Source organism: Dama dama, chromosome 6, assembly GCF_033118175.1.
Source record: "Dama dama isolate Ldn47 chromosome 6, ASM3311817v1, whole genome shotgun sequence".
Classification (NCBI taxonomy): Eukaryota; Metazoa; Chordata; class Mammalia; order Artiodactyla; family Cervidae; genus Dama; species Dama dama.
The window spans coordinates 38,464,784-38,492,623 of NC_083686.1; the positions used below are offsets into that span (position 1 = coordinate 38,464,784).

General features: G+C 35.8%; 1 protein-coding gene across 1 annotated transcript in view; it reads right to left on the reverse strand.

Moving 5' to 3' along the window:
• The window catches only part of ADGRL3 (adhesion G protein-coupled receptor L3), a 927,638-nt gene that overhangs the window by 446,352 nt on the left and 453,446 nt on the right, over positions 1-27,840 (reverse strand). The window contains exon 5 of the mRNA XM_061145874.1: positions 27,043-27,256. Coding sequence (XP_061001857.1) covers positions 27,043-27,256 — 214 coding nt within the window. The remainder of the gene's footprint in view (positions 1-27,042; positions 27,257-27,840) is intronic.

Below are 27,840 nucleotides of genomic sequence, written 5' to 3' on the forward strand. Positions count from 1 at the left end.
CCGTTGGATCATTGATAAAGCAAGAGAGTTCCAGAAAAACATCTACTTGTGCTTTAATGACAACGTAAAAGCCTTTGACTATGTGGATCACAACAAACTGTGGAAAATTCTTAAAGAGATGAGAATACCAGACCACCAGTAAATCCTAAAAGAAATCAACTCTGAATATCCATAGGAAGTAATGATGTTGAAGCTGAAGTTCCAACACTTTGGCCACCTGATATGAAGAGCCAACTCATTGAAAAAGACCCTGATGCTGAGAAAGATTGAAGGCATGAGAAGCGATGACTGTCGATGAGATGGGTGGATGGCATCACCAACTCGATGGACATGAGTTTGAGCAAACTCTGTGGGTTGATGATGGACAAGAAAGGCTGTCGTGCTGCAGTCCGAGAGGTCGCAAAGAGTTGACATGACTGAGCTACTGAACTGAACTGAATTGATGAAACATCAAGGTGTCTCCCTCACAAAATAAAATTAACAATTTTATTTATTCAATGGATATACACAAAAAGTGAAAAAAAAATCACTTTTTAGTGATACAAATTCTTTAAGTTACTTAGTTATCTTCTTCCTTGTTTTCCCCTATCCACTCCAGTGGATCCTGTGTTCCAAATTACATTTTATCAACCAAAGCATTTTGCCAAAAAGAACCATAGTCAAAGAACAAAAGGTGAGAGGAGAGCCTGGCAAAAGTTCTGTTGAGGTGATACAAGGAACTAAAATGTCCTCAATACTTAAACATAAGACATGACTAGAAGACAGCATAGTCAAAACATTCCCTGATATAAATCACACTTTTATTTTTTTAAGTCTCCCAAGTCAATAAAAATAAACAAATGGGACATAATCCAAACTTACAAGCTTTTGCCTAGCAAATAAAACCATAAAAAACCAAAATGATAATCTATAGAGTGGGAGAAAATATCAATATTTGCAAAGTATGCAACAGACAAGGGCTTATTCTCCAAAATAAACAAATAGCTGATACAATTTAACAACAATAAACAAACAAACAACCCAACTGAAAAATGGGCAAAAGAGCTTAATAGACATTTATCCAAAGACATACAGATGGTCAGTGGGCAAATGAAAAGATGTTTAACACTAGTAATTATTAGAAAAATGCAGATCAAAACTACAATACACCTTACACTGGTCAGAATGACCATCATTAAAAAATCTATAAATAAAAAATATGGAGAGGATATGGAAAAAAGGGAATCCTTGTACAGTGTTCGTGGTATGTAAGCTGACACAGCCACTATGCAAAACAATATGGAGTTTACACAGAAAACTATAAATAGAATTACCATTTTGATCCAGACATTCCACTCCTGGGAATACACTGAGACAAAAATATAATTCAGAAAGACATATGCACCCATATATCCTTTTCATCATAGGGGACTGGAATTCAAAAGTAGGAAGTCAAGAGACACCTGGAGTAACAGGCAAGTTTGGCCTTGGAGTACAGAATGAAGCAGGGCAAAAGCTAACAGAGTCTTGCCAAGAGAACGCACTGGTCATAGCAAACACCCTTTTCCAACAACACAAGAGACAGCTTCACACATGGACATCACCAGTTGGTCAGTACAAATATCAGACTGATTATATTTCTTGAAGATGAAGATGGAAAAGTTCTATACAGAAAGCAAAAACAAGACTGGGAGCTGACTGTGGTTCTGATCATGAACTCCTTATAAAAACATTCAGACTTAAATTGAAGAAAGTAGGGAAAACCACTAAGCCATTCAGTTATGACCTAAATAAAATCCCTTAAATTATACAGTGGAAGTGACCAACAGATTCAAGGGATTAGATCTGATAGAGTGTCTGAAGCACTATGGACAGAGGATCATAACATTAAACAGATGGCTGTTGATCAAAACCATATCTCAAGAAAAATGCAGAAAGATAAAATGGTTGATGAGGAGGCCTAAAAATTAAATAAGAAAAGTGTAGAAGTGAAAGGCAGAGGAGAAAAGGAAAGATATACCCATCTGAATGCAGAGTTCCAAAGATTGGAGATACCAAGGGAACATTTCACGCAAAGATGGGCACAATATAGGACAAATAAGAAAGCTGTCTCTCTTTGGTTTTTCTCTGTACATGTTTCCCTTTTCTATCCTGTCCTCATGGTGAAGAATCCTTCATTACCTTTCCCTGTTTCTGGCTTGGAAACTATATCCAGATAACAAAGCAGAGGAATCAGAAGTAGCTAATAGTTACATTCTTGGAAGGCTGGGGCTTTAGATAAAAATACCCCTCTTTCTCTAATACCTGACTGTCTCCTTTCCTGTCTTTTCACAGTGAGATAAGTTTAGACATTTCCAAAAAACAAAAAAAGTTAGCTTTTTATTTGTATTTTAATGCACAGTAGTTGTTTTTTTTTCCTATAAAGAACAAGTTTCCTAATTTTTGGCAGATAAATAGACTTCATGTGTTTATTATACAGTATTTTTTTTTTAATTCAGAATGGAATGAACAATGATTTCATGTCTTTCGTTGCTCCTAAAAGCAGAGTGTATACATTGCCTTTGACATGGCAAAGGGGCTTGCATAACTCATGAAGCTATGAGCCATGCCATGCAGGGCCACACAAGAAGGATGGGTCATAGCAGAGAGTTCTGACAAAATGTCATCCACTGAAGGAGGCAATAGCAAATCGCCCCAGTATACTTGCCGTGGGACTCCCATGAACTGTATAAAAGGCCAAAAAGATGTGATACCAAAAGATGAGTCCCCCAGGTCTGAAGGTGTCTAATATGCTACTGTGGAAGAGTGGACGAGAATTACGCATAGCCCAGAAAGAATGAAGTGTCTGGGACAAAGCAGATATGAAGTTTGGTTGATGATGTGTCTGGGGAAAAAAGTAAAATATGATACTGCAGAGAACAGTATTGTATAGGAATCTGGCATATTAGGTCCATGGATCAAGGAAAATTGGACATGGTCAGGCAGGAGACAGGAAGAATAAACATTGATATCCTAGGAATCAGGGAACTACAATGGATGGGAATGGGTGAATTTAATTCAGATAACCATTATGTCTATTACAGTGGGTAAAAATCCCCCAGAAAGAATGGAGTAGCCCTCATAATCAACAAAAGAGTCCAAAATACAGTACTTGGGTGGAACCTCAAAAACGACAGAATGATCTCTGCTCGTTTCCAAGGCAAGCCATTCAATATCACAGTAATCCAAGTCTATGCCACTACCATTGATGCCAAAGGAGCTGAAGTTGATCAGCTCTATGAAGACATAGAAGACCTCCTATAACTAACACCTAAAAAATATGTTCTATTTATCACTGGGGGTTGGAATGCAAAACTAGGAAATCAAGATATACATGGAGTAATAGGCAAGTCTGGCCTTGGAAAACAAAATGAAGCAGGGCAAAGGCTAACCGAATTCTGCCAAAAGAATGTACTAGTCATAGCAAATACTCTTCAACAACACGAATCGACTTTACACATAGACATCACCTAATGGTCAATAGTGAAATCAAATCAATTACATTCTTTGTAGCCTAAGATGTAGAAGGTGTATACAATCAGTAAAAACAAGACTTGGAGCTGACTATGGCTCAGATCATCAGCTTCTCATAGCAAAATTCAGGCTTAAGCTTAAAAGAAAAAAAAAAAGAAAGAAAAAACTGGTAAAAACACTAGGCCAGATAGGTACATCTTAAATCAAATCCCATATGAATCTGCAGTAGAAGTTATAGATTCAAGAGACTAGATCTCGATAACAGTGTGCTTGCAGAACTATGGACAGAGGTCTGTAATATTGTACAGGAGGAGGTGAACAAAACCATCCCAAAGAAAAAGAGAAGCCAGAAGGCAAAGAGGTTATCTGAGGAGGCTTTATGAATAGCAGAAGAATGAAGAGAAGTGAAAAGCAAGAGAGACGGGGAAAGGTGCATCCAATTAAGTGCAGAGTTTCAAAGAATATCTAGAAGAGACAAGGCCTTCTTCAATGTACAGTGTTTAATAATAGAAGAAAACCACAAAAGGGAAAGACTAGTGATCTCTTCAGGAAAACTGGAAACATCGAGGGAGCATTCCACCTAAAGAAGGGCACAATAAAGGATAAAAATGGTAGAGACCTAGTAGACGCTGAAGAGATCAAGAAGATATGGAAAGAATACATGGAAGAACTGTGTAAAAAAGATCTTAATGAACCTGATTACTATGATGGTGTGGTTAGTCACCCAGAGCCAGACAATCTGGAATGCAAAGTCAAGTAGCCCCTAAGAAGCACTGCTGTTAATAAAGCTAGTGGATGCAATGAAATTCCAGCAGAACTATACAAAACCCTAAAGGAGGGTGCTATCAAGGGTTTCCACTCATTATGTCAGGAAATTTGGAAGACCCAGCAGCGGTTACAGGACTGGAAAAGGTCATCCTCATTCCAATTCCCAAGAATGGTAGTACCAAAGAATGTGCTAACCATTGGACAAGTGCATTCATCTCTGATTCTAGTAAGGTCATGCTTAAAATCTTGTATGCTAGGCTTTAGCAATATGCGAACCAAGAACTTCCAGATGTATAAGCTGGGTTTAGAAAAGGAAGAGGAACTAGATATCAAATTGCCAACATTTGCTGGATTACAGAAAAACCAAGGGAATTTCAGAAAAACATCTGTCTCTGTTTCATTGACTACACTAAAGCCTTTGACTGTGTGTGTGTGTGTGTGTGTGGATGTTAGTCACTCAACCGTGCCCGACTCTTTGCAACCCCATGGACTACAGCCCACCAGGCTCCTCTGTCCATGAGATTTTCCCGGCAAGGATACTAGAGTGGGTTGCCATTTCCTTCTCCAGGGGATCTTCCCAACCCAGGGATCGAACCCGGGTCTCCTGCACTGCAGGCAGATTCTTTACCAACTGAGCTACAAGGGAAGCCCCTTTGACTGTGTAGATCATGACAAATTATGGAAAGCTCTTAGAGAGATGGGAATATCAGACCAGTTAACCTGTCTCCTGAGAAACCTGTATGAGGGTCAAGAAGCAAAAGTTAGAACACTGTATGGAACAACCGATTGATTCAAGATTGAGAAAGGAGTACAACAGGGCTATCTGCTGTCACCCCATGTGTTTATCCCATACGCTGAACACATCAGGAGAAATGCTGGGCTGGATGAGTTACAAGCTGGAATCAAGATAGGCGGGAGAAATATCAACAACCTCAAATACGTGGATGATACCACTCTAATGGCAGAAAGCAAAGAGGAATAAAGAGCCTCTATATGAGGGTGAAGGAGGAGAGTGGAAGAGCCAGCTTAAGACTATATATACATATATATACCCTAAGATTATATATATATATATATATATATATATATATAATCTAAGACTAGATATATATAAGACTAAGATTATGACTATAGTCATAAGATTATGACTTATAGTCACCCTAAGACTATATATATATATATATATATAGGTATATATATATATACCCTCTAAGATTATGGCATCCAGCCCCATTACTGCATGGGAAATAGAGGGGGAAAAGGTGAAAGTAGTGACAGATTTCCTCTTCTTGGGCTCCAAATCACTGCATACAGTGACTGCAGCCATAAAATCAGAAGACAGTTGCTTCTTAGCAGAAATCACCGACAAACCTAGACAGTGTGTTGAATACCAGAGACATTACACTGCCAACTAAGGTCCATAGCCTTGACTGTAGTCAAGGCTACGGTCTTCCCAGTGGTCATGTATGGTTGTGACAGCTGGACCATAAAGAAGGCAGAATGCCAAAGAATTGATGCCTTTGAACTGTGGTGCTGGAGAAGACTCCTGAAAGACCTTTGGGCAGTAAGGAAATCAAACTAGTCAATCTTAAGGGAGATCAACCCTCAATATTCACAGGAAGGACTGATGTTGAAACAGAAGCTCCAGTATTTTGGTCATCTGATGTGAACAGACGACTCACTGGAGAAGTCCTTGAACTGGGAAAGATCGAGGGCAGAAGGAGAAAAGAGCATCAGATGATGAGATGGCCAAAAGGCATCACTGATGCAATGAACGTGAACTTGGGCAAACTCCAGGAAATGGTGAGGGACAGAGAAGCCTGGCATGCTGCAGTTCACGGGGTTGCAAAGAGTCGGAAATGACTGGGCGACTGAACAAGAACTATATAAATATATATATGTATATACACACAAACATATATGCATATGTATTTTTTCCTGCTACAAATGAATTATACCATTTCCTAACAATGGTTCGTTTAGTATATGTTAATAATAGAAATCAGGATGCTGTAAAAATTGCAGAAATTATTTTTATGGTAGAACATACAGAATTTCATCAAATTTAAAATTGGAATTTAAACTAAAGTATGGGGAAGAAGGGATTATTTGAGATTTTACATTGTTTTAAAAGTTTGTTTCCATTCATAATAAAAATTTTAAATATTTAAAATTTTTCAGCATGGAATTCACTAGTTATTTCACTTTAATGTGACGACATTTCTGTTTACCTTTTATGAACAATGTTTCATTTCAGAGAAAAAAAACACCACTGATTTTAAAATTTTTAGGTAACTTTACAGATTGTGGTAGGTATGAAGCCTGACTGGTGCTTCCCACATCCAGGTCCTTTCATCAGTTTGACCCCAACAACCTGGAGTGGAGGGAAGGTGAAAGAAAAAAGAGGCAGCCAGGTCTCAGATCAGAAGTAGCAGCACACATTCCAGTAAGTTCCAGCCCAGGGCTTCATTATTAGTCTCCTCAGATCAGTGATGAAAAGAGAGGGAAAATTCACAAAGGTTTATGTAAAACATGTAACCAAACTAAAATCTGAATTCAAGTTTAACTAATGTCCCAAATCTCTTCTTGAAAAGCAGGATCTTCAATCTGATCATAGAGCATCTGGTGCTATGAGACTGAAACAGAGACACTGCTTTTCTTTCATCATTGAAGTACTATCCGCGGGAACAAGGTTTATCTTTAGTTTAGATTTTGTAGGGGCGGTGATACTGTGGAGGCCTGAAAGATTCTGAGATTCCAAGTCTTTGTGATCAGCATAGCTATTTTCAGTAAAGGGGAAATTGTTTCATGACATTCCACATAAAATATTAAATTGTGCTTGCAGTAGGGGATATATAGTGATTATCTCCCCAGGATTTTCCCAGGTGGCACTAGTGGTAAGGAAGCTGCTTGCCAACAACAGGAGAGAGACATAAGAGATGTGGGTTAGATCCTGGGTAGGGAAGATTCCCCTGGGGAAAGGCATGGCAACCCACTCCAGTGCTCTTGCTTGGAGAATCCCATGGACAGAGAGGAGCCTGGCGGGTTACAGCCCATGGGGTTGCAAGGAGCCAGACATGCCTGAAGCAACCAGCACATGCACGCATCCCACCATCTATCCCTCATTTTCTGTCAAGAATGCACAGATTTGCAGCGGTGAGTGTTCTTCCCTTATTTGTAGCCATGAGCCTCCCTGAGATCAGAAACATTTTTTAGCCATTGGGGCTACTAACCAAAGGCCAGATGTCAGGAAAGGGGGAAAAAATAAGAGAAGTGGGAATACGTTTAAATAGCTGCTTGTTTCTTGTTCAATTTTTCCTTCTGGAAATATCTCAATGCAGAAGAGATAACTACTTTATTCCCAAACCTACAGGCATATGTAAAAGGGCCTACTTAAATAATTCTGGTTTTAGTCTTATGGAGCAGGGTCTTCAGAATTCAAAGATAATTAAGTATCATACTATAAATTCTATTTAGGCTTTGCAGCCTTAGCCTACGAAGTGTCCAGCTATACTAGAAATTGTGTGGCAATGTGAAGTTGCAGAGGCCTAGTTTTCTAAGCTCCTAGACGGAATTGCCCAAGAGGCATTTCCTTAGAGGACTACTTATGCTGTTTTAGCAAACTTTATATTCAGACCCTTCCTTCTGACACTTAATGGTTTCTATTCCACAGTTTTGCCTGTTGGGTTTAAAAAAACAGCTGACTCTCCATTGTGCTAGTTACTTCATTAAAAGGAAGATTCTGGAAAGATGGTTTTGCCTATGCTTCCTCCTAAAATTCTATCTCTGTTGATTACTAATGTAAACAGTGTGTGGGTGACTATTCCTTATGTATTCTATCAAGATGTTTCCAACAATATTGACAGAATAAAATGACACTGGTGAGACAAAATTCACAAGTATAAGACTTCCTTTAAAAATCTACAAAGATTAATGCTTGAAATATAATATTTAAATAGGAGAGAAAAAAATCTACAAAGCTTGGTTATTCAATGCCAAGACCAAAGGAGTGATGTGTGGAGACATTCGGAAGCCGCATTACTTTTCAGACAAGTGACATTTTCATACTGCAAAATATAGCCTCTTATAAGTATGTAGGTGAACTCTTAATAAAGAAACAAACACTTTCAAGAAATAATAGCTTTGCTTATATCTGTAACATATTATACAATATTATGCCTGTTATTAATCTAGTCAACTGAAAGTGAAAGTCACTCAGTCCTGTCAGACTCTTTGTGACCCCATGGACTATATAGTCCATGGAATTCTCCAGGTCAGAATACTGGAGTGGGTAGCCATTCCCTCCTCCAGGGGATCTTCCCAACCCAGGGATGGAACCCAGGTCTCCCACATTGCAGGTAGGTTCTTTACCAGCTGAGCCACAAAAGAGAAATCATTTTGTGATATTCCACATAAATTCTAATTTGACTTTGGAATAGGAGTGGCTAGTTTGGATTATCTCCTCAACATGTATTTCTCTCTTTCCTTGTCAGGACCAGACAGATAAAACTATGGTGAGCATTCTTCCCTCATTATGAGGCATGTGCTTCACCTGAAATTAGAACAATTCTTAGTTTCACAGGTAATTTTAAAGTATAAAAGTAATGGCATTCTTATATAGGACTATAAAGCAAGGAGTGGGGCAGGGAAGGGAGACTAAATAGACTAAAACAATGAGGTCTAAGGTCCCAGAACATAAAGAAGTAAAAGTCTGCAACACATCCACCCCTAAAAATCTTTCTGGCTTTAAAGAAACTTCATGTGTTTTAAGGATTTTCCCAGAACCAGAACTCTTTACATAGTGACCATAACATTTTTAAAAACTACAGCAAGAGAAACATCTACAAATGTAAACACATTCTATCATATTTCTTTGGAATATGAACTTGATTAATGAGGAAGACAGGAATTGTTTAAAAACTTTTGACTTTCATAAGAAAATAAACATCAAAATCCAGACTAACACCTCTTATTCAACAGTAGAAGATAAAAAAAAAAAAAAATAGAAGATAATATAGAAAACATATCCCTAGACATAACAATCACTTTGGCATCATGCTATTACATATGTGAAAAAAACACAAACTTTCTATTCTCATTATGGCCCTTCAAGGCAAGTACTTTAATTCCAACTTGCTCAGAAATCCATCTGTACTGGGACACATGGTGTGGATTTAAAACCAAAGTCTGCTTCAAAGATCTCAAGGCAAAACATTCAATGCTCTGAATCTACAAGAGGGGGCATAGATATCTGAGAGTAACGGGGTGGTTTCTAAACATATTTTTAAAGATATTAATGATATGATTTTGGAGCTTCAGAAGCCATATTTTTCTTAAAAAGTCTCTATACCATTGCTGAATACCTCATTTCCAATTTGTTTCCACTTATAATTAGGAAATTTTATTTTTGAATTCTAAAGTCTAAGAATTTAAACTGTTTTTCTCATCTTGCTAATAAACAAAAGACATATTTTTATTAATAAAACTAAAGATAAGTCAGTCTGCTTTCCAAATAAACTAGCTATGAAATCGGATTAATATATAACTAAACTTCAAGGCACAGGATCATATTTAACGTTGGATTAATCGTTTTATCTGTTTGATTATTAGTATCATAAATAGTAAAATAAAATAAATGTCTTATCTATCATCCTAAAACAAATAAATATTTTAAAACAAATATTTTAAAATGAAACAATCAAATAAATGGATGAGAAACATATCCCTCTACTTATTAGTAAATGAAAGAAAAAGTAAACATTAAATTTTGATAATGATATAACAACGTGATTCCAGGACAGGCACATTTTTTTTCCTAAAATCAATCAACATCGAAGAAATACATAAAATAAATACCCTATACACCTATGTCTCAGAAGTTATACTATTTATTTATATTTGTGTACATGCCAACACTGCTGATATAATAGTTTCAAAACTAAGGATACACTGAGTTCATGCCACACCCATCAGAGCAAAATATTCTTCAACTGGTTCCTGCAAGAAACTGTGGTACAACAGACTAAAGGACTCTGGAAGATATGATTTATATTGCAGCTCCCTTTTGATCATTTGTTGCTGACATCCTATTATAATGCAATTATAGCTATAAAATATATACTTCCAATTATATCATATCATATAGGAAAATTATCTTTGCATTTACATACAATAATGTAACATTTGAGATATATGTTATGTACCTCATAACTTACACTAAGACACATTTTTCTTTCCATTAGTTTGCAGAATAAGGATCATATTCCATTCTAATATCCACGTGGACTTGTGTTTCTTTTATTAATTTACACTTTCTACATCTATGACTTTCATTAAAATATTTTATATAATTATTGTTGTTATAGTTGCAGTGTTTTCTTTTAAGGTCACAGTAGGGAAATGCTATTGGAAGAAATAATTGAATGTAAAGTCATTAGGAAGATTCCACTGTGTTTTTTTTTTAAGATTCAAACTTGGAAATTAATTCAGAATCCTATCTCCTCAGGCAAGAATGATCTACTTGAAATCCTTGCAAAAGTAAAAGATATTTTAGGGCAGCAAATTTGCAGAGACTAATCTGTAAAAAAGGTGTGCATATTTGTGAACCTAATTTCTAAAATACTATCAGAGAAATAACTCACACTGTCTAGAAGATTATAAATGAAGAAACTGGTTATAAGTAGTTTTACTCTATATTTTAATGGAAAGACAAAAAGTGGTGGTTTGGGGAGAGAAATAAGATTATAAAATATAGTATCTAAACAAAATGAGAAGCAGTGAAACTTATCACAATCATATATATATACACACACACAACAGAAATGATCAAGGAGGTAGCATATTGCCAGAACTTGGTGGGCATAATTCTGAAACTAAAGCAAAACCAATTACTATGAGAAAAGAAAGTTAATGTTAAATCAGTAAATAATATTAGAAAAGTATATTTAGTAAGATCTTCATATTGGTAGAAGACTTCTAAATTTTTCATGTAACATTACTATACTGTTACCTTCAAACCCATAGCCATTTTTATTCCTCCTTTCATATTAGCTCATAATCATATCCTCTTGTATTTTACAATACTTTTGAAGTATGCTTTTCTCTTTATATATGGCAATATTTTTGTATATTATTTTCCTAATATTACTTCCTCAACGAACATGTCCAAGAAACAGCTCCAAATGTTTATTTTCATAAGGTTGATAGTACTAATAGTAATGAGTACTAACAGTTTTGGAAAGATCAAAGTCTTTTCAAGCCAAAACTCTCAACATATATTTATATATGGAAATAAGCCCATATGTATGAAAAAGAAAAACATATTTTGCTTATACCATTTGTAAGTCTAGTTACAAGTAAATATGATTTACATATCTTGCTGCAACATATGTGACAAAGTATTATACACACCTAATTTCACAGGAACTGTTATCAATTAATGCAATTTTTCATACTAACAAATGTTAGAGTAATGGTTATTCTCCAATGACTTGGGAAGTACCATTTTTATTATAAATTAATCACATAATGTAATGAGAAATTCAAAGTGTATTACACAGAATGACTTGTTAATAAAGAGAAAATAAATCAGTTTAAGCTTGTGTCTAACACAGTATTCATGGAGGCAAAATTACCAATATGTTTTCAGCATAATGTGGCAGAAAATGAAAAATAAAATAGAAAATAGGAATAAACTGACCACAAATTACACAAGGTTACCATAGTGTGGCACAAATAAAGATCCACTTCGTTTTCTGTAACTATTATCAAAAGCCTTGTAGAGATTTATGCTACCTAAAATCTCATTACATAAAACATTAGAAAGTTTAATATATTGTGTTATTCAAGTTTGATTTTAAAATGGTTGACATGATACATTTTCTCATTTATAAGTATTTCAAATTCCCATGTGATATATTTAGTTTCCAATTCATGAATCTCACTTTGCTAAAGTCTGCCCATCAACTGATATCTATCTCCTTTTATGTACATACACATACAGAAACTGGTATATTATCCCCCATTATTACCTATAAGTTCATCTTTACTGAAGTTTTCTATAGATAATTGTTTCCCTATAAACTCTAAAATGTTTAAAAGAATAAGAAAATCTGATTTCATTATTTTTTAAGAAAAAACTTGTTACAACTGAGTGATTTTTATCTGAAAACTTATCCTTAGGGAGAAAATTAATGTCATATAATTTAATAAACTTCATGCCATGTTTCATTATTTGTATGTGAATATGACAACTAAGCGCTAATGGTATATATATGTATAGGGGGGTGAACATGCACACATATGTGTGTGTTTGATTTCTTTTCAGGAACAGTGACTAGTTCATACTTCTTTCCTGGGTAAGGCCTTTTATTAAAAATAGTGCATATTTTAGACAGAGCACATCAGGCAATAGATGGTACTAGTTATCATGATTTTGAAGCTGGATTCATTATGTTAAAACTGCAGCTTTGACATTAACCTGTATAACTTTGGGATGCTAACTAACTGAACTGATGCTTTAGTTCCCAGATCAGCAAAGGAAGGCTGATAATAGTACCCACTTTATATGAGTGAGAGAAGAATTAAAAATGTTAGTTCATGTAATGTGCTTAGAGTACTGTCTGGCTAATATGAAGTTCTCAATAAATATTGCTTGATGGTTATAACTGGAATATTTGGTAATTCAATCAGACTTGTTCTATCAATGCATGTATCTATCAATGAAAGATGCATAACATTGTACTAAACATTTTATAAATATAATTGATTCAGGTAAACAAGGGGTTGAGAGGCTGGACAGTTACAGATTCACAAAAATTAAATTTTTCTATCAAAAACTTCAATGATAAAAAATTTTTAGTTGGCTATAATTGAATATTAATAAAACATGAGCTAAACCAACCTGTTATTTGGATGAGTGTTTCCATGAGAGGTAATGAGTTTCTTTACTCACCAAAATGAACACAATCAGGAGCACTGTTCTTAATTAATCTTAATATTTTATCATTCTTTCCATAGTAAACAAAACCCCAAATTCCTCAACTATGGCACTTTATGGGCTTAAAATAAATTCTAAAACAAGATAATTTCTATATGCTTTAATTATCTATTTTATAACGGGAGCAATAATAAAATGTATTTCCTAGTGTTATTGAGAGTAATATATGAGTTAATGAAGGTAAAAATCACTACCAGAATGGATAGCAAATAAAAAGCACCAATACACATGTCCAGGTATTATCCATAAAAACTTAATATGCTTTCTATTTGCTCATGCACATAATATTCTAGACATTATACTCCAGCAAAAGGTAAAATCAGTAAGAAAAGAAAGGATACTTTTCCGAAGATGAAACTAAATGCCTATGTTGATCAATTTTGTAAGATTGGTTTCATTAAAACCCTTCTATACTTGACCAACAGAATGAATTATATGAAATGTGGATAGATTTGAATATTTCACTTGCTTTTTCTGATATACTAAAAAAGTAAAAAGACCCTTCCTTATGATAGAAATTATTCTACAGTTCAGTTCAGTTGCTCAGTCGTGTCCGACTCTTTGCAATCCCATGAACTGCGGCATGCCAGGACTCCCTGTCCATCACCAACTCTGGGAGTCCACACAAACCCATGTCCATTGTGTCAGTGATGCCATCCAAAGATCTCATCCTCTGTCATCCCGTTCTCCTCATGCCCTCAACTTTCCCAGCATTGGGGTTTTTTCAAATGAGTCAGCGCTTCACATCAGGTGGCAAAGTATTGGAGTTTCAGCTTCAGTATCAGTCTTTCCAATGAACACTAAGGACTGATCTCCTCTAGGATGGACTGGTTGGATCTCCTTGCAGTTCAAGGGACTCTCAAGAGTCTTCTGCAACACCACAGTTCAAAAGCATCAATTTTTCAGTGCTCAGCTTTCTTCAGAGTCCAACTCTCACGTACATACATGACCGCTGGAAAAACCATGGCCTTGACTAGACAGACCTTTGTTGTCAAAGTAATGTCTCTGCTTTTTAATATTCTGTCTAGGTTGGTCATAACTTTCCTTCCAAGGAGTAAGAGCCTTTTAATTTCATGGCTGCAATCACCATCTGCAGAGATTTTGGAGCCCCCAAAACTAAAGTCAGCCACTGTTTCCACTGTTTCCCCATCTATTTGTCATGAAGTGATGGGACCAGATGCCATGATCTTAGTTTTCTGAATGTTGAGCACTAAGCCAACTTTTTCACTCTCTTCTTTCACTTTCATCAAGAGGATCTTTAGTTCTTCACTTTCTGCCATAAGGGTGGTGTCATCTGTATATCTGAGGTTATTGATATTTCTCCTGGCAATCTTAATTCCAGCTTGTGCTTCCTCCAGCCCAGCGTTTCTCATGATGTACTCTGCATATAAGTTAAATAAGCAGGGTGAAAATATACAGCCTTGACATACTCCTTTTCCTATTTGGAACCAGTCTGTTGGTCCATGTCCAGTTCTAACTGTTGCTTCCTGACCTGCATACAGGTTTCTCAGGAGGCAGGTCAGGTGGTCTGGTATTCCCATCTCTTTCAGAATTTTCCACAGTTTATTGTGATCCACACGATCAAAGGCTTTGTCATAGTCAGTAAAGCAGAAGTAGATATAGATGTTTTTCTGGAACTCTCTTACTTTTTGGATGAACCAAAGGATGTTGGCAATTTGATCTCTGGTTCTTCTGCCTTTTCTAAAACCAGGTTGAACATCTGGAAGTTCACGGTTCACATATTGCTGAAGCCTGGCTTGAAGAATTTTAAGCAACACTTTACTAGCATGTGAGACGAGTGCAATTGTTCGGTAGTTTGAGCATTTTTAGCATTGCCTTTCTTTGGAACTGGAATGAAAACTGACCTTTTCCAGTCCTGTGGCACTGCTGAGTTTTCCAAATTTGCTGGCATATTGAATGAAGCACTTTCATGGCATCATCTTTTAGGATTTGAAATAGCTCAACTGGCATCCCATCACCTCCATTAGCGTTGTTCGTAGTGATTTTTCCTAAGGCCCACTTGACTTCACGTTCCAAGATGTCTGGCTCTAGGTGAGTATTCACACCTTCGTGGTTATCTGGGTTGTGAAGATATTTTTTTGTACAGTTCTCCTGTGTATTCTTGCCTCCTCTTCTTAATATCTTCTGCTTCTGTTAGGTCCATACCATTTCTGTCCTTTATTGAGCCCATCTTTGCCTGAAATGTTCCCTTGGTATCTCTAATTTTCTTGAAGTGATCTCTAGTCTTTCTCTTTCTATTGTTTTCCTCTATTTCTTTGCATTGATCTCTGAGGAAGGCTTTCTTATCTCTCCTTGCTATTCTTTGGAACTGTGCATTCAAATGGGTGTATCTTTCCTTTTCTCCTTTGCTTTTCGCTTGTCTTCTCTTCACAGCTCTTTGTAAGGCCTCCTCAGGCAGCCATTTTGCCTTTTTGCATTTCTTTTTCTTGGGGATGGTCCTGATCCCTGTGTCCTGCACAATGTCATGAACCTCCGTCTATAGTTCCTCAGTTCATTCTTGTCATCTGGTTGACCACTTCCAATTTACCTTGATTCATGGACGTAACATTCCAGGTTCCTATGCAATATTGCTCTTTACAGCACCAAACCCCGCTTCCATCACCAGTCCCATCCACAACTGGGTGTTGTTTTTGCTTTGGCTCCATCCCTTCGTTCTTTCTGGAGTTATTTCTACACTGATCTCCAGTAGCATATTGGGCACCTACCTACCTGGGGAGTTCATCTTTCAGTATCCTATCTTTTTGCCTTTTCATACTGTTCATGGGGTTCTCAAGGCAAGAATACTGAAGTGGTTTGCGATTCCCTTCTCCAGTGGACCACATTCTGTCTGACCTGTCCACCATGACGCGTCTGTCTTGGGTGGCCCCACACGGCATGGCCCAGTCTCAGTGAGTTAGAGAGCTGTGGCCCATGTGATCAGATTGGCTCGTTGTCTGTGACTGTGGTTTCAGTGTCTCTGCCCTCTGATGCCCTCTCTCAGTTCCCACCGTCTTACTTTGGCTTCTCTTACCTTGGATGTGGGGTATCTCTTCACGGCTGCTCCTCCTTACCTCGGACGTGGGGTAGCTCCCCTCAGCCGCCGCCCCTGACCTTGGACAGCACGCGTGGCAGCAGCCACGATGGCACACACGTGCGGCCAAGAGGAGCTACCCCACGTCGGAGAAATTATTCTTAGTGTATCACTAATTACCAAAGAAATGCAAATCAAAACCCCACTGAGGTATCAACTCATACCAGTCAGAACAGATATCATCAATAATTTACAAATATTAACTCTTCTATTCTGTTGGTAGGAACGCAAATTGGTGCAGTCACTATGGAAAACAGTATAGAGGTTCCTTAAAAAACAAAAACTAGAGCTACCATATGACTCAGTGTTCCCACTCATTGGCGTACATCCGGGGGGGGGGAAAAAAAAAAGAAAGAAAGAAAGAAAGAAAAAATACTTTAAGCCAATGTTCAGAGCAGCAGTATTTATAAGAGCCAAGAGCCAATCTAAGCGTCTGTCAGCAGATGAGTGGGTGAAAGATGTGTTACATAAACTCAATGGAACATCTTTCAGCTATAAAAAGAATGAAATATTACTTTTTAAACTGATATGGATGAACCTAGAGATTATTATACTGAGATAAGTTAGTCAAAGACAAAATATTGTATTACTTATATGTGGAATCTAAAAAATAATACAAACAAATCTTTTTTTTTTTTTGGTCCATGCCACATGGCCTATAGGATCTTAGTTCTCTAACCAGGGATCAAGCCTGCACCCTCTGCATTGGAAGCATGACGTCTTAACCACTGCACTGCCGGGAAAGTCCCACCAATGAATCTAAATCCAAAACAAAAACATACTCAGAGAAATAGAAGTCAAACTCACAGTAACAAAAGGAAAGGTGAGATAAATTAGGTGTACAGGATTAACATATATTAATATAACCTACAATATATACACAGACAAGCAATAAAAATTTCCTGTATGACACAAGGAACAATATTCAATATCATATAATAACCTATAGTAGAAAAATCATCAGAAATATAATTTCAGATAAATTTCTTAACTCTGTACAACTCAGCCTCCTCGCCAGTAAAATGAAAAATGAGACAGTAAATATACTCTGAAAGCCACTCCCACAATATCCTCAGCAACTTTTAAAATTACTTAATGATAAGAGAAACTGAGGTATTTATTCTGAATATCTGCTACATAGCACTATAACTTATTTTCCTCCAGAGTCCAGTTACATTGCATTAATCAGGAACAAAATTTATGCTCCTAATTGTCAGTTATTTTCCATTTCAATTGAAGTTATACTCAAGATAATAGTTTCAGTGTTTTTATCCTATGTTATCTAATTTTCAGAAAATTCTTATCCTTCTTCCCTTGTTAGTATCTTTTAAACATTTTATACAGGATGTCAAGTTCTACATAGAGACCACAGGGTGTAAAATTTCTAAAAAAATCTAGAAGTGGGGAAACAATTATGATGATCTTTCACTATGAATGAAAAAAGCGATTCTTATATTTTATAAATCAAATGTGAAATAGGACAAATTCTAGGTAAATCTAACATTCTCACTCTACCTCTATTTCTAGGTTGCTTTTAGGTTTATTTTGTTTAGCATATTTTCCAATGCATTTGCTAATGGCTTCAGGCACTGGAATTACCATGAATTAAAATAATTAAAAAGAACTCAGAAAATGTAAAGAATGCCAGGGAAGAATTTCCCTAAACATTCTTCAATTCTGTCTTTACAAGGCTGACTCTTTTTAAAAAGAAAACTGATATCAACAATACACAAAAATTAAAAATATTTTCCACTATACATACTTATATAAATTTAGTTTCTCTAAAATATTTGTTTAGGATAATATCATAACAGGTCTATTGTGTCATTCCCACAAAATCATACTGCTAACCTGTGTAGTAATTTCATTAAAAAAAATAGCTATTCTAAGTTTCTATTGTTTTAATCACTTTATTTATAATTTTAGCAGGTTTTATAATTTTATGAAAGTTATGAGTATCCGAACAGAAAATTACATTAGTAATTTTTAGGCATGAGTCAAATTCTCATTTGATTTTATATTAGCAGGGATAATGTATAACACAGAGATATTAATCCCTTTAGAAATAATTCACTTATAGAAAATGTCTACATGATTTTAAAATAAATAGAATGAGTATTATGCAATGTAAAAATAATTAAAACAGAACATAAATCACTAATTTCACCCAGTTATTAGAAATGAAAAAAAAAAAAATCTTTGGAAAATCATCAATTTTTCTAATTTTGGACTCATGACCTTAACTCTTAAAATAATTAAGATTCCCAAGCTCTCAGTTTATATGAGTTATATCTATCAATATTTACCATATTAGAAATTAAATAACTGAGATATTTTTAAAAGTACATTGTTGCTAGTGCCTTGATCCCTGCTAATATTACCTACCACTGCCTTTGCGCCATCAGTGCCTGCCCTAAATACAGTGAAAATGGCAAATATATTGTCAAAATTTTTATGAAAATAGTTTTGATCTTGTGGAATGCCAAGAAAGAACCCAATGATTCCAAGTTTCCATGAACAGTGTTACAACATGTCTGCACAAGGGGTTTACACTCCCCAAGGCCTATAAGAGATAGCCAACACAGCCCCCTTTAACTTTCCCCCTAATCTTTCCTGAAACACTTGAATCAGTAACTGATTTTTAAATATAAAATTACACATACATAATATAATTTCACTCAAAATCAGGTGACCAGTGAGGAGGACTAGGAAGTATTTTAGCAGAGTATTATCAAATAGGTATTCTCAGAATTGAAATGGGACAAAATATAAGAGAATAGATAAATGCCTTTCAGATATAAACTTTTCAGTTTTTCCACATCCTCTACATTTGGGCTTTGGGAATGGGACTTGTCTTCCTTCATTTCCTTCACTCTTCTTTTTTCCCTTTGTTTTCCTCAATCAGCATACATATGAACATTACTGTTCATACTTGGAGCAAAGAGTTATATATTACTGTTCCTATGCTTATCTATTTTTTGTTCTTTTTGTTGCATTAAAATATGGATTCTATGAAAAAATTCCTGAAAATGTGGAATTGTTTTTGATCTGTTATAATTTCCAAGAGAAATACGGGACATAAAGCAATGAATCTGTCAAAGGAGCAAAGAAGAATATTCAAACTGAAAAATTCACGTCTATATACAAAGTTATTGCAGAATATACACTCAGCTATGTCCATACAAAAACTGTCACCAGCATTTCCTCCTTTACTGCTATTGAAAGAGTTCTTAACATCACTAGCATTGACCGCAACAAAAACAAAGCCCTTTCTGTACACTGTAAAATCCCCTGCAGTGGGACTGATAGAAACTGAAATAGAACTTTTTCAGAAAGGTGAGAAACGATTTTCTCTCTTTCTTTCTCCGCCCCCCACTTTTTTCTTTGCGTGTTCCTTATGTGACTATGACATGTGGAAATTTGATATTGCTAAAATGGTGCTGGAAGGTTAAAAATAAAACTTAAATCACTTATTTAAATAGAAAAACATTACTACTTGATACATTTAACATCTCTCCTTGAGAGAAAACTCTAAAGAGGGTACTTTTTAAAAGTTTAGATTCATGATATTTGATTCCAAGATAATTCAAAAGGCAATAAACATATTTATGTCCATGCCTCCAGAAATAACTGCTAATATTTCTTTGATAATATCCCCATTGAAACACCCACTAAATCTAATTGGACTTCTTTAAAGAAGAATGCATCAAGGATGAACAGAAAGACAAAATACAGTAGAAACAACACTTTGTAGAGAAGGAGATGGAGATTAACAACAAAGAGTATGAATAATCTTACTGTGGTGATGTAAACATCCTAAAACTGATTTATGGAAATGATTGCACCTCTTGATAAACATACTCAAAAAGTTATTATACATGCAAAATGAGTGAATTACATGGTATATAAAAATGCTTCAATAAAGTTGTATTTTAAAATGAACACACTAATAAAAATAAAAGGGGAAAAAAATGAACACAATGAGTGAGAGGAGCTAGACAGCAAAAACCATATACTATATGAATCAATTTATTTAAATTTAAATTGAGCAAAACTAATTTAAGGTAATAGACAACACAGTAGCAGCAATTCTTGGTTAGGGGGAATATGGGTGGTACAGAGCACAAGGTGGGATATCTGAGGTATACTTAATATTCTGTCTTCATTTGGTTGCTCTTAGATGAGCTTGGTTTGTAAAAATTCAGTGAGATGTACACTTATGAGATTAAGAAGAGGTGGCAAGAATACATAGAAAAACTGTACAAAAAAGGTCTTAATGATCCAGATAACCTCAATGGTGTGGTCACTCACCTAGAGGCAGACATCCTGGGGTGTAAAGCAAGTGGGTCTTAGGAAGTATTACTACAAACAAAGCTAGTGCAGGTGATGGAATTCTAGCTGAGCTACTTCAAATCCTAAAAGATGATGTGCTTAAAGTGCTGCACTCAATATTCCAGCAAATTTGGAAAACTCAGCAGTGGCCACAGGACAGGAAAAGGTCAGTTTTCATTCCAATCGCAAAGAAGGAAATGCCAAAGAATGTTCAAACTACTGTACAATGGCACTCATTTCACATGCTAGCAAGGTAGCACTCAAAACCTTCAAGCTAGGCTTCAACAGTATGTGAACCTGGGAATTTCCAGATGTTAAAGTTGGATTTAGAAAATGCAGAGGAACCAGAGATCAAATTGTCTACATCCACTGGATCACAGAAAAGGCAAGAACATTTTTTAAAAAAAATCTACTTCTGCCTCATTGACTATCTTAATATCTTTGACTGGGTGGATCATAATGAATTGGAAAATTCTTAAAAAGATGGGAATACCAATCAGCTTACCTGCCTCCTGCGAAAACTGTATGCAGGTCAAGAAGCAACAGTTAGAACCAGACATGGAATAATGAACTGGCTCCAAATTGGAAAAGAGTACATTAATGTTGCATGCTGTCACCCTGCTTATTTAACTTATACGCAGAGTACCTCATGTGAAATGTCAGGTTGGATGAATCACAATCTAGAATCAAGACTGCTGGGAGAAATATCAAAAATCTCATATATGCAGATGATACCAACTTAATGCTAGAAACTGAAGAGGAACTAAAGAGCCTCTTGATGAAGGTGAAAGAGAAGAGTGAAAAAGCTGGCTTAAACTCAACATTCAAAAAACTAAGACAGTGGCAACTGGTCCCATCACTGCATGGCAAATAGATGGGGAAACAATGGAAATAGTGGCAGATTTCATTTTCTTGGGCTTCAAAATCATTGTGGATGGTGACTGCAGCCATGAAATTAAAAGACACTTGCTCCTTGGAAGAAAGGCTATGACCAACCTACACAGCATATTAAAAAACAGAGACATCACCTTGGAGACAAAGATCTGTCTAGTCAAAACCATGTTTTTTTCTAGTGGTCATGTACAGACGTGAGAATTGGACCATAAAGAAGGCTGTGTGCCGAACAACTGATGCTTTCAAATTGTGTTGCTGGAAAAGATTCTCAAGACTCCCTTGGAGCAAGGAGATCAAACCAGAAAATCCTAAGGAAATCAACCCTGACTATTCATTGGACGGGCTCAGGCTGAAGCTGAAACTCCAATACTTCAGCCACCTGATGCAAAGTGCCAACTCATTGGAAAAGACCCTGATGCTAGGAAAGATTCAGGGCAGGAGGAAAAGGGGGTAGTAGAGGGTTAGATTGATGGATGCCATCACCAACTCAATGGACATGAGTTTAAGGAAACTCCGGGAGACAGTGAAGAACAGGGAAGCCTTGTGTGCTGCAGTCCATGAGGTCACAAAGAATCCAACATGACTTAGCGACTAAACAACAGCAGTGTGCAATTATTAGTACGTATGTTATACTGCAATAAATCACAGTATTTCATATACACAGTGAAACTGAAAGTCGCTCAGTCGTGTCGACTCTTTGGACCCCATGGATTATACAATCCATGGAATTCTCCAGGCCAGAATACTGAAGTAGGTAGCCTTTCCCTTCTCCAGGGGATCTTCCCAATCCAGGGATCAAATCCAGGTCTCCCACATTGCAGGCAGATTCTTTACCAGCTGAGTTACAAGGGAAGTCCAAGAATACTGGAGTGGGTAGCCTATCCCTTCTCCAGTGGATCTTCCTGACCCAGGAATTGAACTGGGGTCTCCTGCATTGCAGGAGTATTCTTGACCAACTGAGCTATGAGGGAATCCCTCATATACATATTCATATACATCCTGTGAAAGTCGCTCAGTCGTGCCTGACTCTTTGTGACCTCATGGACTACATAGTCCATGGAATTCTCCAAGCCAGAATACTGCAGTGGGTAGCCATTCCCTTCTCCAGGGGATCTTCCTAACCCAGGGATTGAACCCAGGTCTCCTGAACCCAGGTCTCCCACATTGCAGTAGGATTCTTTACCAGCTGAGCCATCAGGGAAACCCATTAGTATATACATGCTCATTCAAATTTCCTTTTCAACTTTAAAATTATGGGCAAGTGTATGTAATGTAAGGCTATTATACCAGATACTTAAAATACCTGTCAAAAGCTGGCTGAGGACATCATAAAATATGATTTTCAAACTTCCCACATTTACATGGAATTTTTGTTTATTTATTTATTTTTTGTGTGTGTGTTTAGTTTATAAGATGGACTCTACAGCAGCTTTATTAATAAGGGAACAGCATCCAAGCTAGTTTATTTTTGAATCGTCAAAGCTTCCTAAGAGCATTTGTGTTGGATCTACAGGAATGGTTGGTGGTGAGATGCTGGCCCCAGGCACATTGGGAAGAGGATCTAGAGAGATTAAGTTGTGCACAGCAGACATCAATAATAATAAGTCCTGACAGAAAAGGATGGGTGAATGTTTACTGAATAGAAGCAGCTCCCCATATTCTTCTCAGTATTCATCCACTTCTATATCTAACATCACTTTGGTCTCTTCCAGTTACACTAATGTTGCAATCCTTCAAAGACCAGTCTAACACTTTGGCTTCAGCTGAATGCTCCCTGATATCCTGTAGGTAAAAGAGCACTTCTTGTTTTGAACTCTTCAGTTAATGTAAATGAGATAAAAATAAATTACTGAACAAATGATATAGCGATTTAGTTTTTATTGAACAAAAATACATATAGTTTTATGAATTACAATCATGACTGATGTATTTATCCACCAAACTCCAGACTAACTCTCACAGTGAGCTACATATCATGAACTTTCAGATATTTGTAGATTAACACATGTATTTCCATTAATAGCTGGTGATAACATAACAGCTGCATTCAAAATGTTAAAGTCCTGCAGTTATTAGTTGCCAGTCATGTTCACTTAGATTCAAAGTTATATGTATTATATTTTAAACTCAACTGTATAAACATAAAACAAAAATAAACAAAAATGAATCAGCTAATAAATTTAAGACAGCTTTTAATTGGCATGACAAAATTGAACAGCATATGTATTTCTTCATTAATTTATATATTTGGATTGAGGGTAGAAGGAGAAGGGGATGACAGAGGATGAGATGGTTGGATGGCATCACCAACTCAATGGACATGGGTATGGGTGGACTTTGGGAGTTGGTGATCGACAGGGAGGCCTGGCGTGCTGCGGTTCATGGGGTCATAAAGAGTTGGACATGATTGAGTGACTGAACTGAACTGAAAATATATGTATTTGACTTGACTTGAAATATATACATATATTTGATTACTATATTCAAAATTTACTTTTAGGTAAAATCAAGAGCAAGTATGCACTCTAGAAGCCTACAGTTTACTTTAGACAAGGAAATGATCTAAAATATGGTAATACGCATCTATTATTTAGATGCAAAATAAATGGATGTAGATGATAGTAGGTGAGGGGCAGCATGAGAAGTTCTGAGAAGGGAAAGTAAATGTGTTCTGACATTTTAACGAGTCTTCTGGCAATATAATGAAAAAAAGAAGGCACAAAATACTCAGAGAAATTGGGGGAAGAATGGTATGAAAACACACTTGGAGTTGAGAACACCAGGCTTAATCTGAAAGACAGTGAGGAAACTGAACTCTCTAGAGCAGATTCAATAGTTCTACTGGGGAAAAAAAAAAAGTAGAAATCATGTGTCATACCCTTTTTGATTCAAGTCCCCAGTTTTTCACACCAAATGCACATATTAGCATACAATTTATTTCTGCATTCATTCAATGTGTATTCAAACATCCACAGGAATAACATGTCATGCCTGTCCTTGTGTGTGACATCTGTCTAATTTATGAGGTTGAAGTTATGAAGCCTTTTTTAACAAGGTTATGCAAAGATACATAAATATTTTTTGACTTCAATAATAATTTACCCATTAGAGACATGCTTAAAAACTGTAGGCTCTGATAAAATGTCCTCCTAGAAGTTTAAATAAAAGGAAACACAATAATTAACCTAAAATACTTTTTAAAAAGATGTTTTCTATTATGGTTTTAATTCAAACATATTATTTAAACTGTCAACATCATAATTAATATGTTACTTAGTAATTATGAGCATTATTTAACATCCTAGCATTGGCATGACTGTGAGAGTTCATTATGAAGCAGTTCTTAAGTGGACGTGATCATCCCATATATTGGGAACTTACAAAATGGAACCAGATTTCTTGTCTCCACTTATTTTGGACAGGTGTAAATATAGTACATTTAATAGTTCAAACACAAGCAAGAATCTTGCCTCCATGGAGAATTAACCACAGCTATTATAGTTAACTGACAATTCTTATTTGAGAGCCCCCCATCAGGGCGTCTATAAATGATTTACTCAGGGTGCTTAAACCAATTTTATCTGCAGATTTGTCACTTTACAGATGCATCCCATTTAATTCAGTAGCTACAGAGAATCCATTGTAACAATCTTTTTTTGCAATAATTATAAGATTAAGGGCTTATTTTGGGAGCCATTAATAATATCAATGAAAGGATTAAGACAATTTTTTTTGTGTGTGAAAAATCATATAGAGATCAAAGAGCTAGAGAAGTTAATGCTTCTCTACATTTTAAATAAAAACGTAATCACAGAAAAGCATAAATTCCTCCTCAACCCACTCCCAAAAAGGATTCTGAAAAATCCTATGTTTGGTTTTCTAACCAAAACAAATAAAATACAAACTTAGTCATGGTGCCAATTCCATACTGCTTGTAGAAAAACTGCTCTTGAAAGATGATATTAACACCTATATGCAACAAAATGATTAGATTTCGAATCACCAAACTTGTCTCAAATGGAATTCCTAATTTTAAAATCTTATTTCCCATTAACACACACCTTACCATGAGCCAGCATTTTAGAAACAGACAAATAAGCCCTCAGATTTGCCCAGAGACCATTAACTATCCTTCCATTATACCCCAGATGCTCTATCATCAAAATCCTGGCATGTTATAATTTCTCTGAATAATTTGCACAACAGAAATTTATAAAACTATAGACTTATGTATCTGAATTTTAAGTATCAAGAAGGTTAAAAATAAAGCAAGCTTTTATAAGTACAGGAAAGACAATCCTGAAAATCACTGTTTGTGCAATTATAATTCAATTTATTTTTACATATGGTATGACTTCCTCCATATTTTAAGAAATCCTTAAACAAAAGAAATGCCTGAATAGAAATTCGAATTAAAAACAAATTCACTAAATTGTTTATTAAGTTTTTAGAAAAATTACTTTGTGAGTACGTAGACAGGATGAAGGCTTGTCAAAGATAAATCACTTTGTTACTGATTTGTGACAAATCATAATAGTGAACAAATATATGAATGATATTTAGTATTTAACTAATTTATTAAGAAATACTTTGACCACCTGTTGTGAAGAGCCAACTCATTGGAAAATACTGTGATGCTGAGAGAGATTGAGGGCAGGAGGAGAAGGGGGCAACAGAGGATGAGATGGTTGGATGGCATCATCAACTCAATGGACGTGAGTTTGGGCAAACTCAGGAAGACAGTGAAGGACAGGGAAGCCTGCAGTCCATGGAGTTGCAAAGAATCAGATACGACTGAATGACTGAATAACAACATTAAGAAACTTTAATATAAACTTTCTAAACTACAAATTTGAATAAACCAGTCTCTTTATAATTGAAGATTTTCTTTTACTTATCCAATGATATTGCATGGTATTTTAATTTATATTTATTTTAATATTATAATAATTCAGATAGTTTAAACGTATTAAAAGAATTAATTCATATGCTAGATATCTAAGGAAAACTTTTAAAATTGCTTTCCAAGGTCAAATAATCATTAATCAATATTCTTTACCATGTTTTTTTTATAAAATTGCCCATGAATATAAATTTTACTTGCTTTTCCCCACACCAATGGAAAAGCATTAGCAGTAACATATTTTTTTCTGTAATTTCTGGAGAAAATGACATAATTCTGCTTTTGAAAACTGAAAAGTTAATTTGATTTCTCAACTAATGTATCTAGGTCTAGAGAATGCAGAAGAGAACACATGAAAAAATAAATAATCTAATACATTTTAATATTTTCCAAGTGCCATTTGCAATTTCTTCCACTAGCATTTTAGTGATACAGGGAACAGTCTGATATTGAAAAGGCATTGTAAAATATTCAATTTTATGTTCTTACCTATGCGTAATACGTCACACAGATGCAGGTTGAGAGTCTACACTAAAGGCAGAAAGAATATCAGAAATATCATACCTTTGAGACATAATCTTATAGGCATCAGGTAGATAGCATCGTATATTCTCCATCTGAGCAGGGTCAGAGTCACAGATTTTGTCATCAGTCCTCCCATAGTTGGCACTTTCAATCATGATGACATCTGTTCCCGGACAGCGGAGCTCAATGGGGTAACTCTCACAGGAGAGCTCTCTGCGAACCACAGCCATCGGGATGGGGGCACGGCTGAAAGCTACCGAAAGGAGGAGGAAGAAAAATAAAACATCTTGGTTACGTACAAAGGAAAAATATGTGGTTTTGGTCTACTAATACGAAGGAATAAAGCAATTCCAATTCATAAATTGAACTAAAAATGGAGCATTTCACTTCAGGAACTTGGCAGGATTTTAAAAAATCTAATTATACAAATGAACTTACTCACAAAGCAGAAAGAGACTCACAGACTTAGAAAGTGAACTCATGGTTGCCAGTGGAAGGCACAGTGAAGGACTTTGGGAAGCAAATCTACACATTGCTATATTTAAAATGGATAACCAACAAGAACCTTTTCTATAGCACATGGAACTCTGCTCAGTGTAATGTGCCAGCCTGGATGGGAATGGGATTTGGGATAGAAAGGATACATGAATATGTATGGATTAGTCCCTTCACTGTTCCCCTGAAACTATCATAACATTGTTAATCAGCTATACTCCAATACAAAATGCCTTTGATGTTAAAAAATAAAATAAAATTTAAAAAATCTAATTATAACAATTATTTCTTAAAAACCTAGTCTTACAGTTTGTTTGTTTTTTCCCCTTATAAATGGAAACA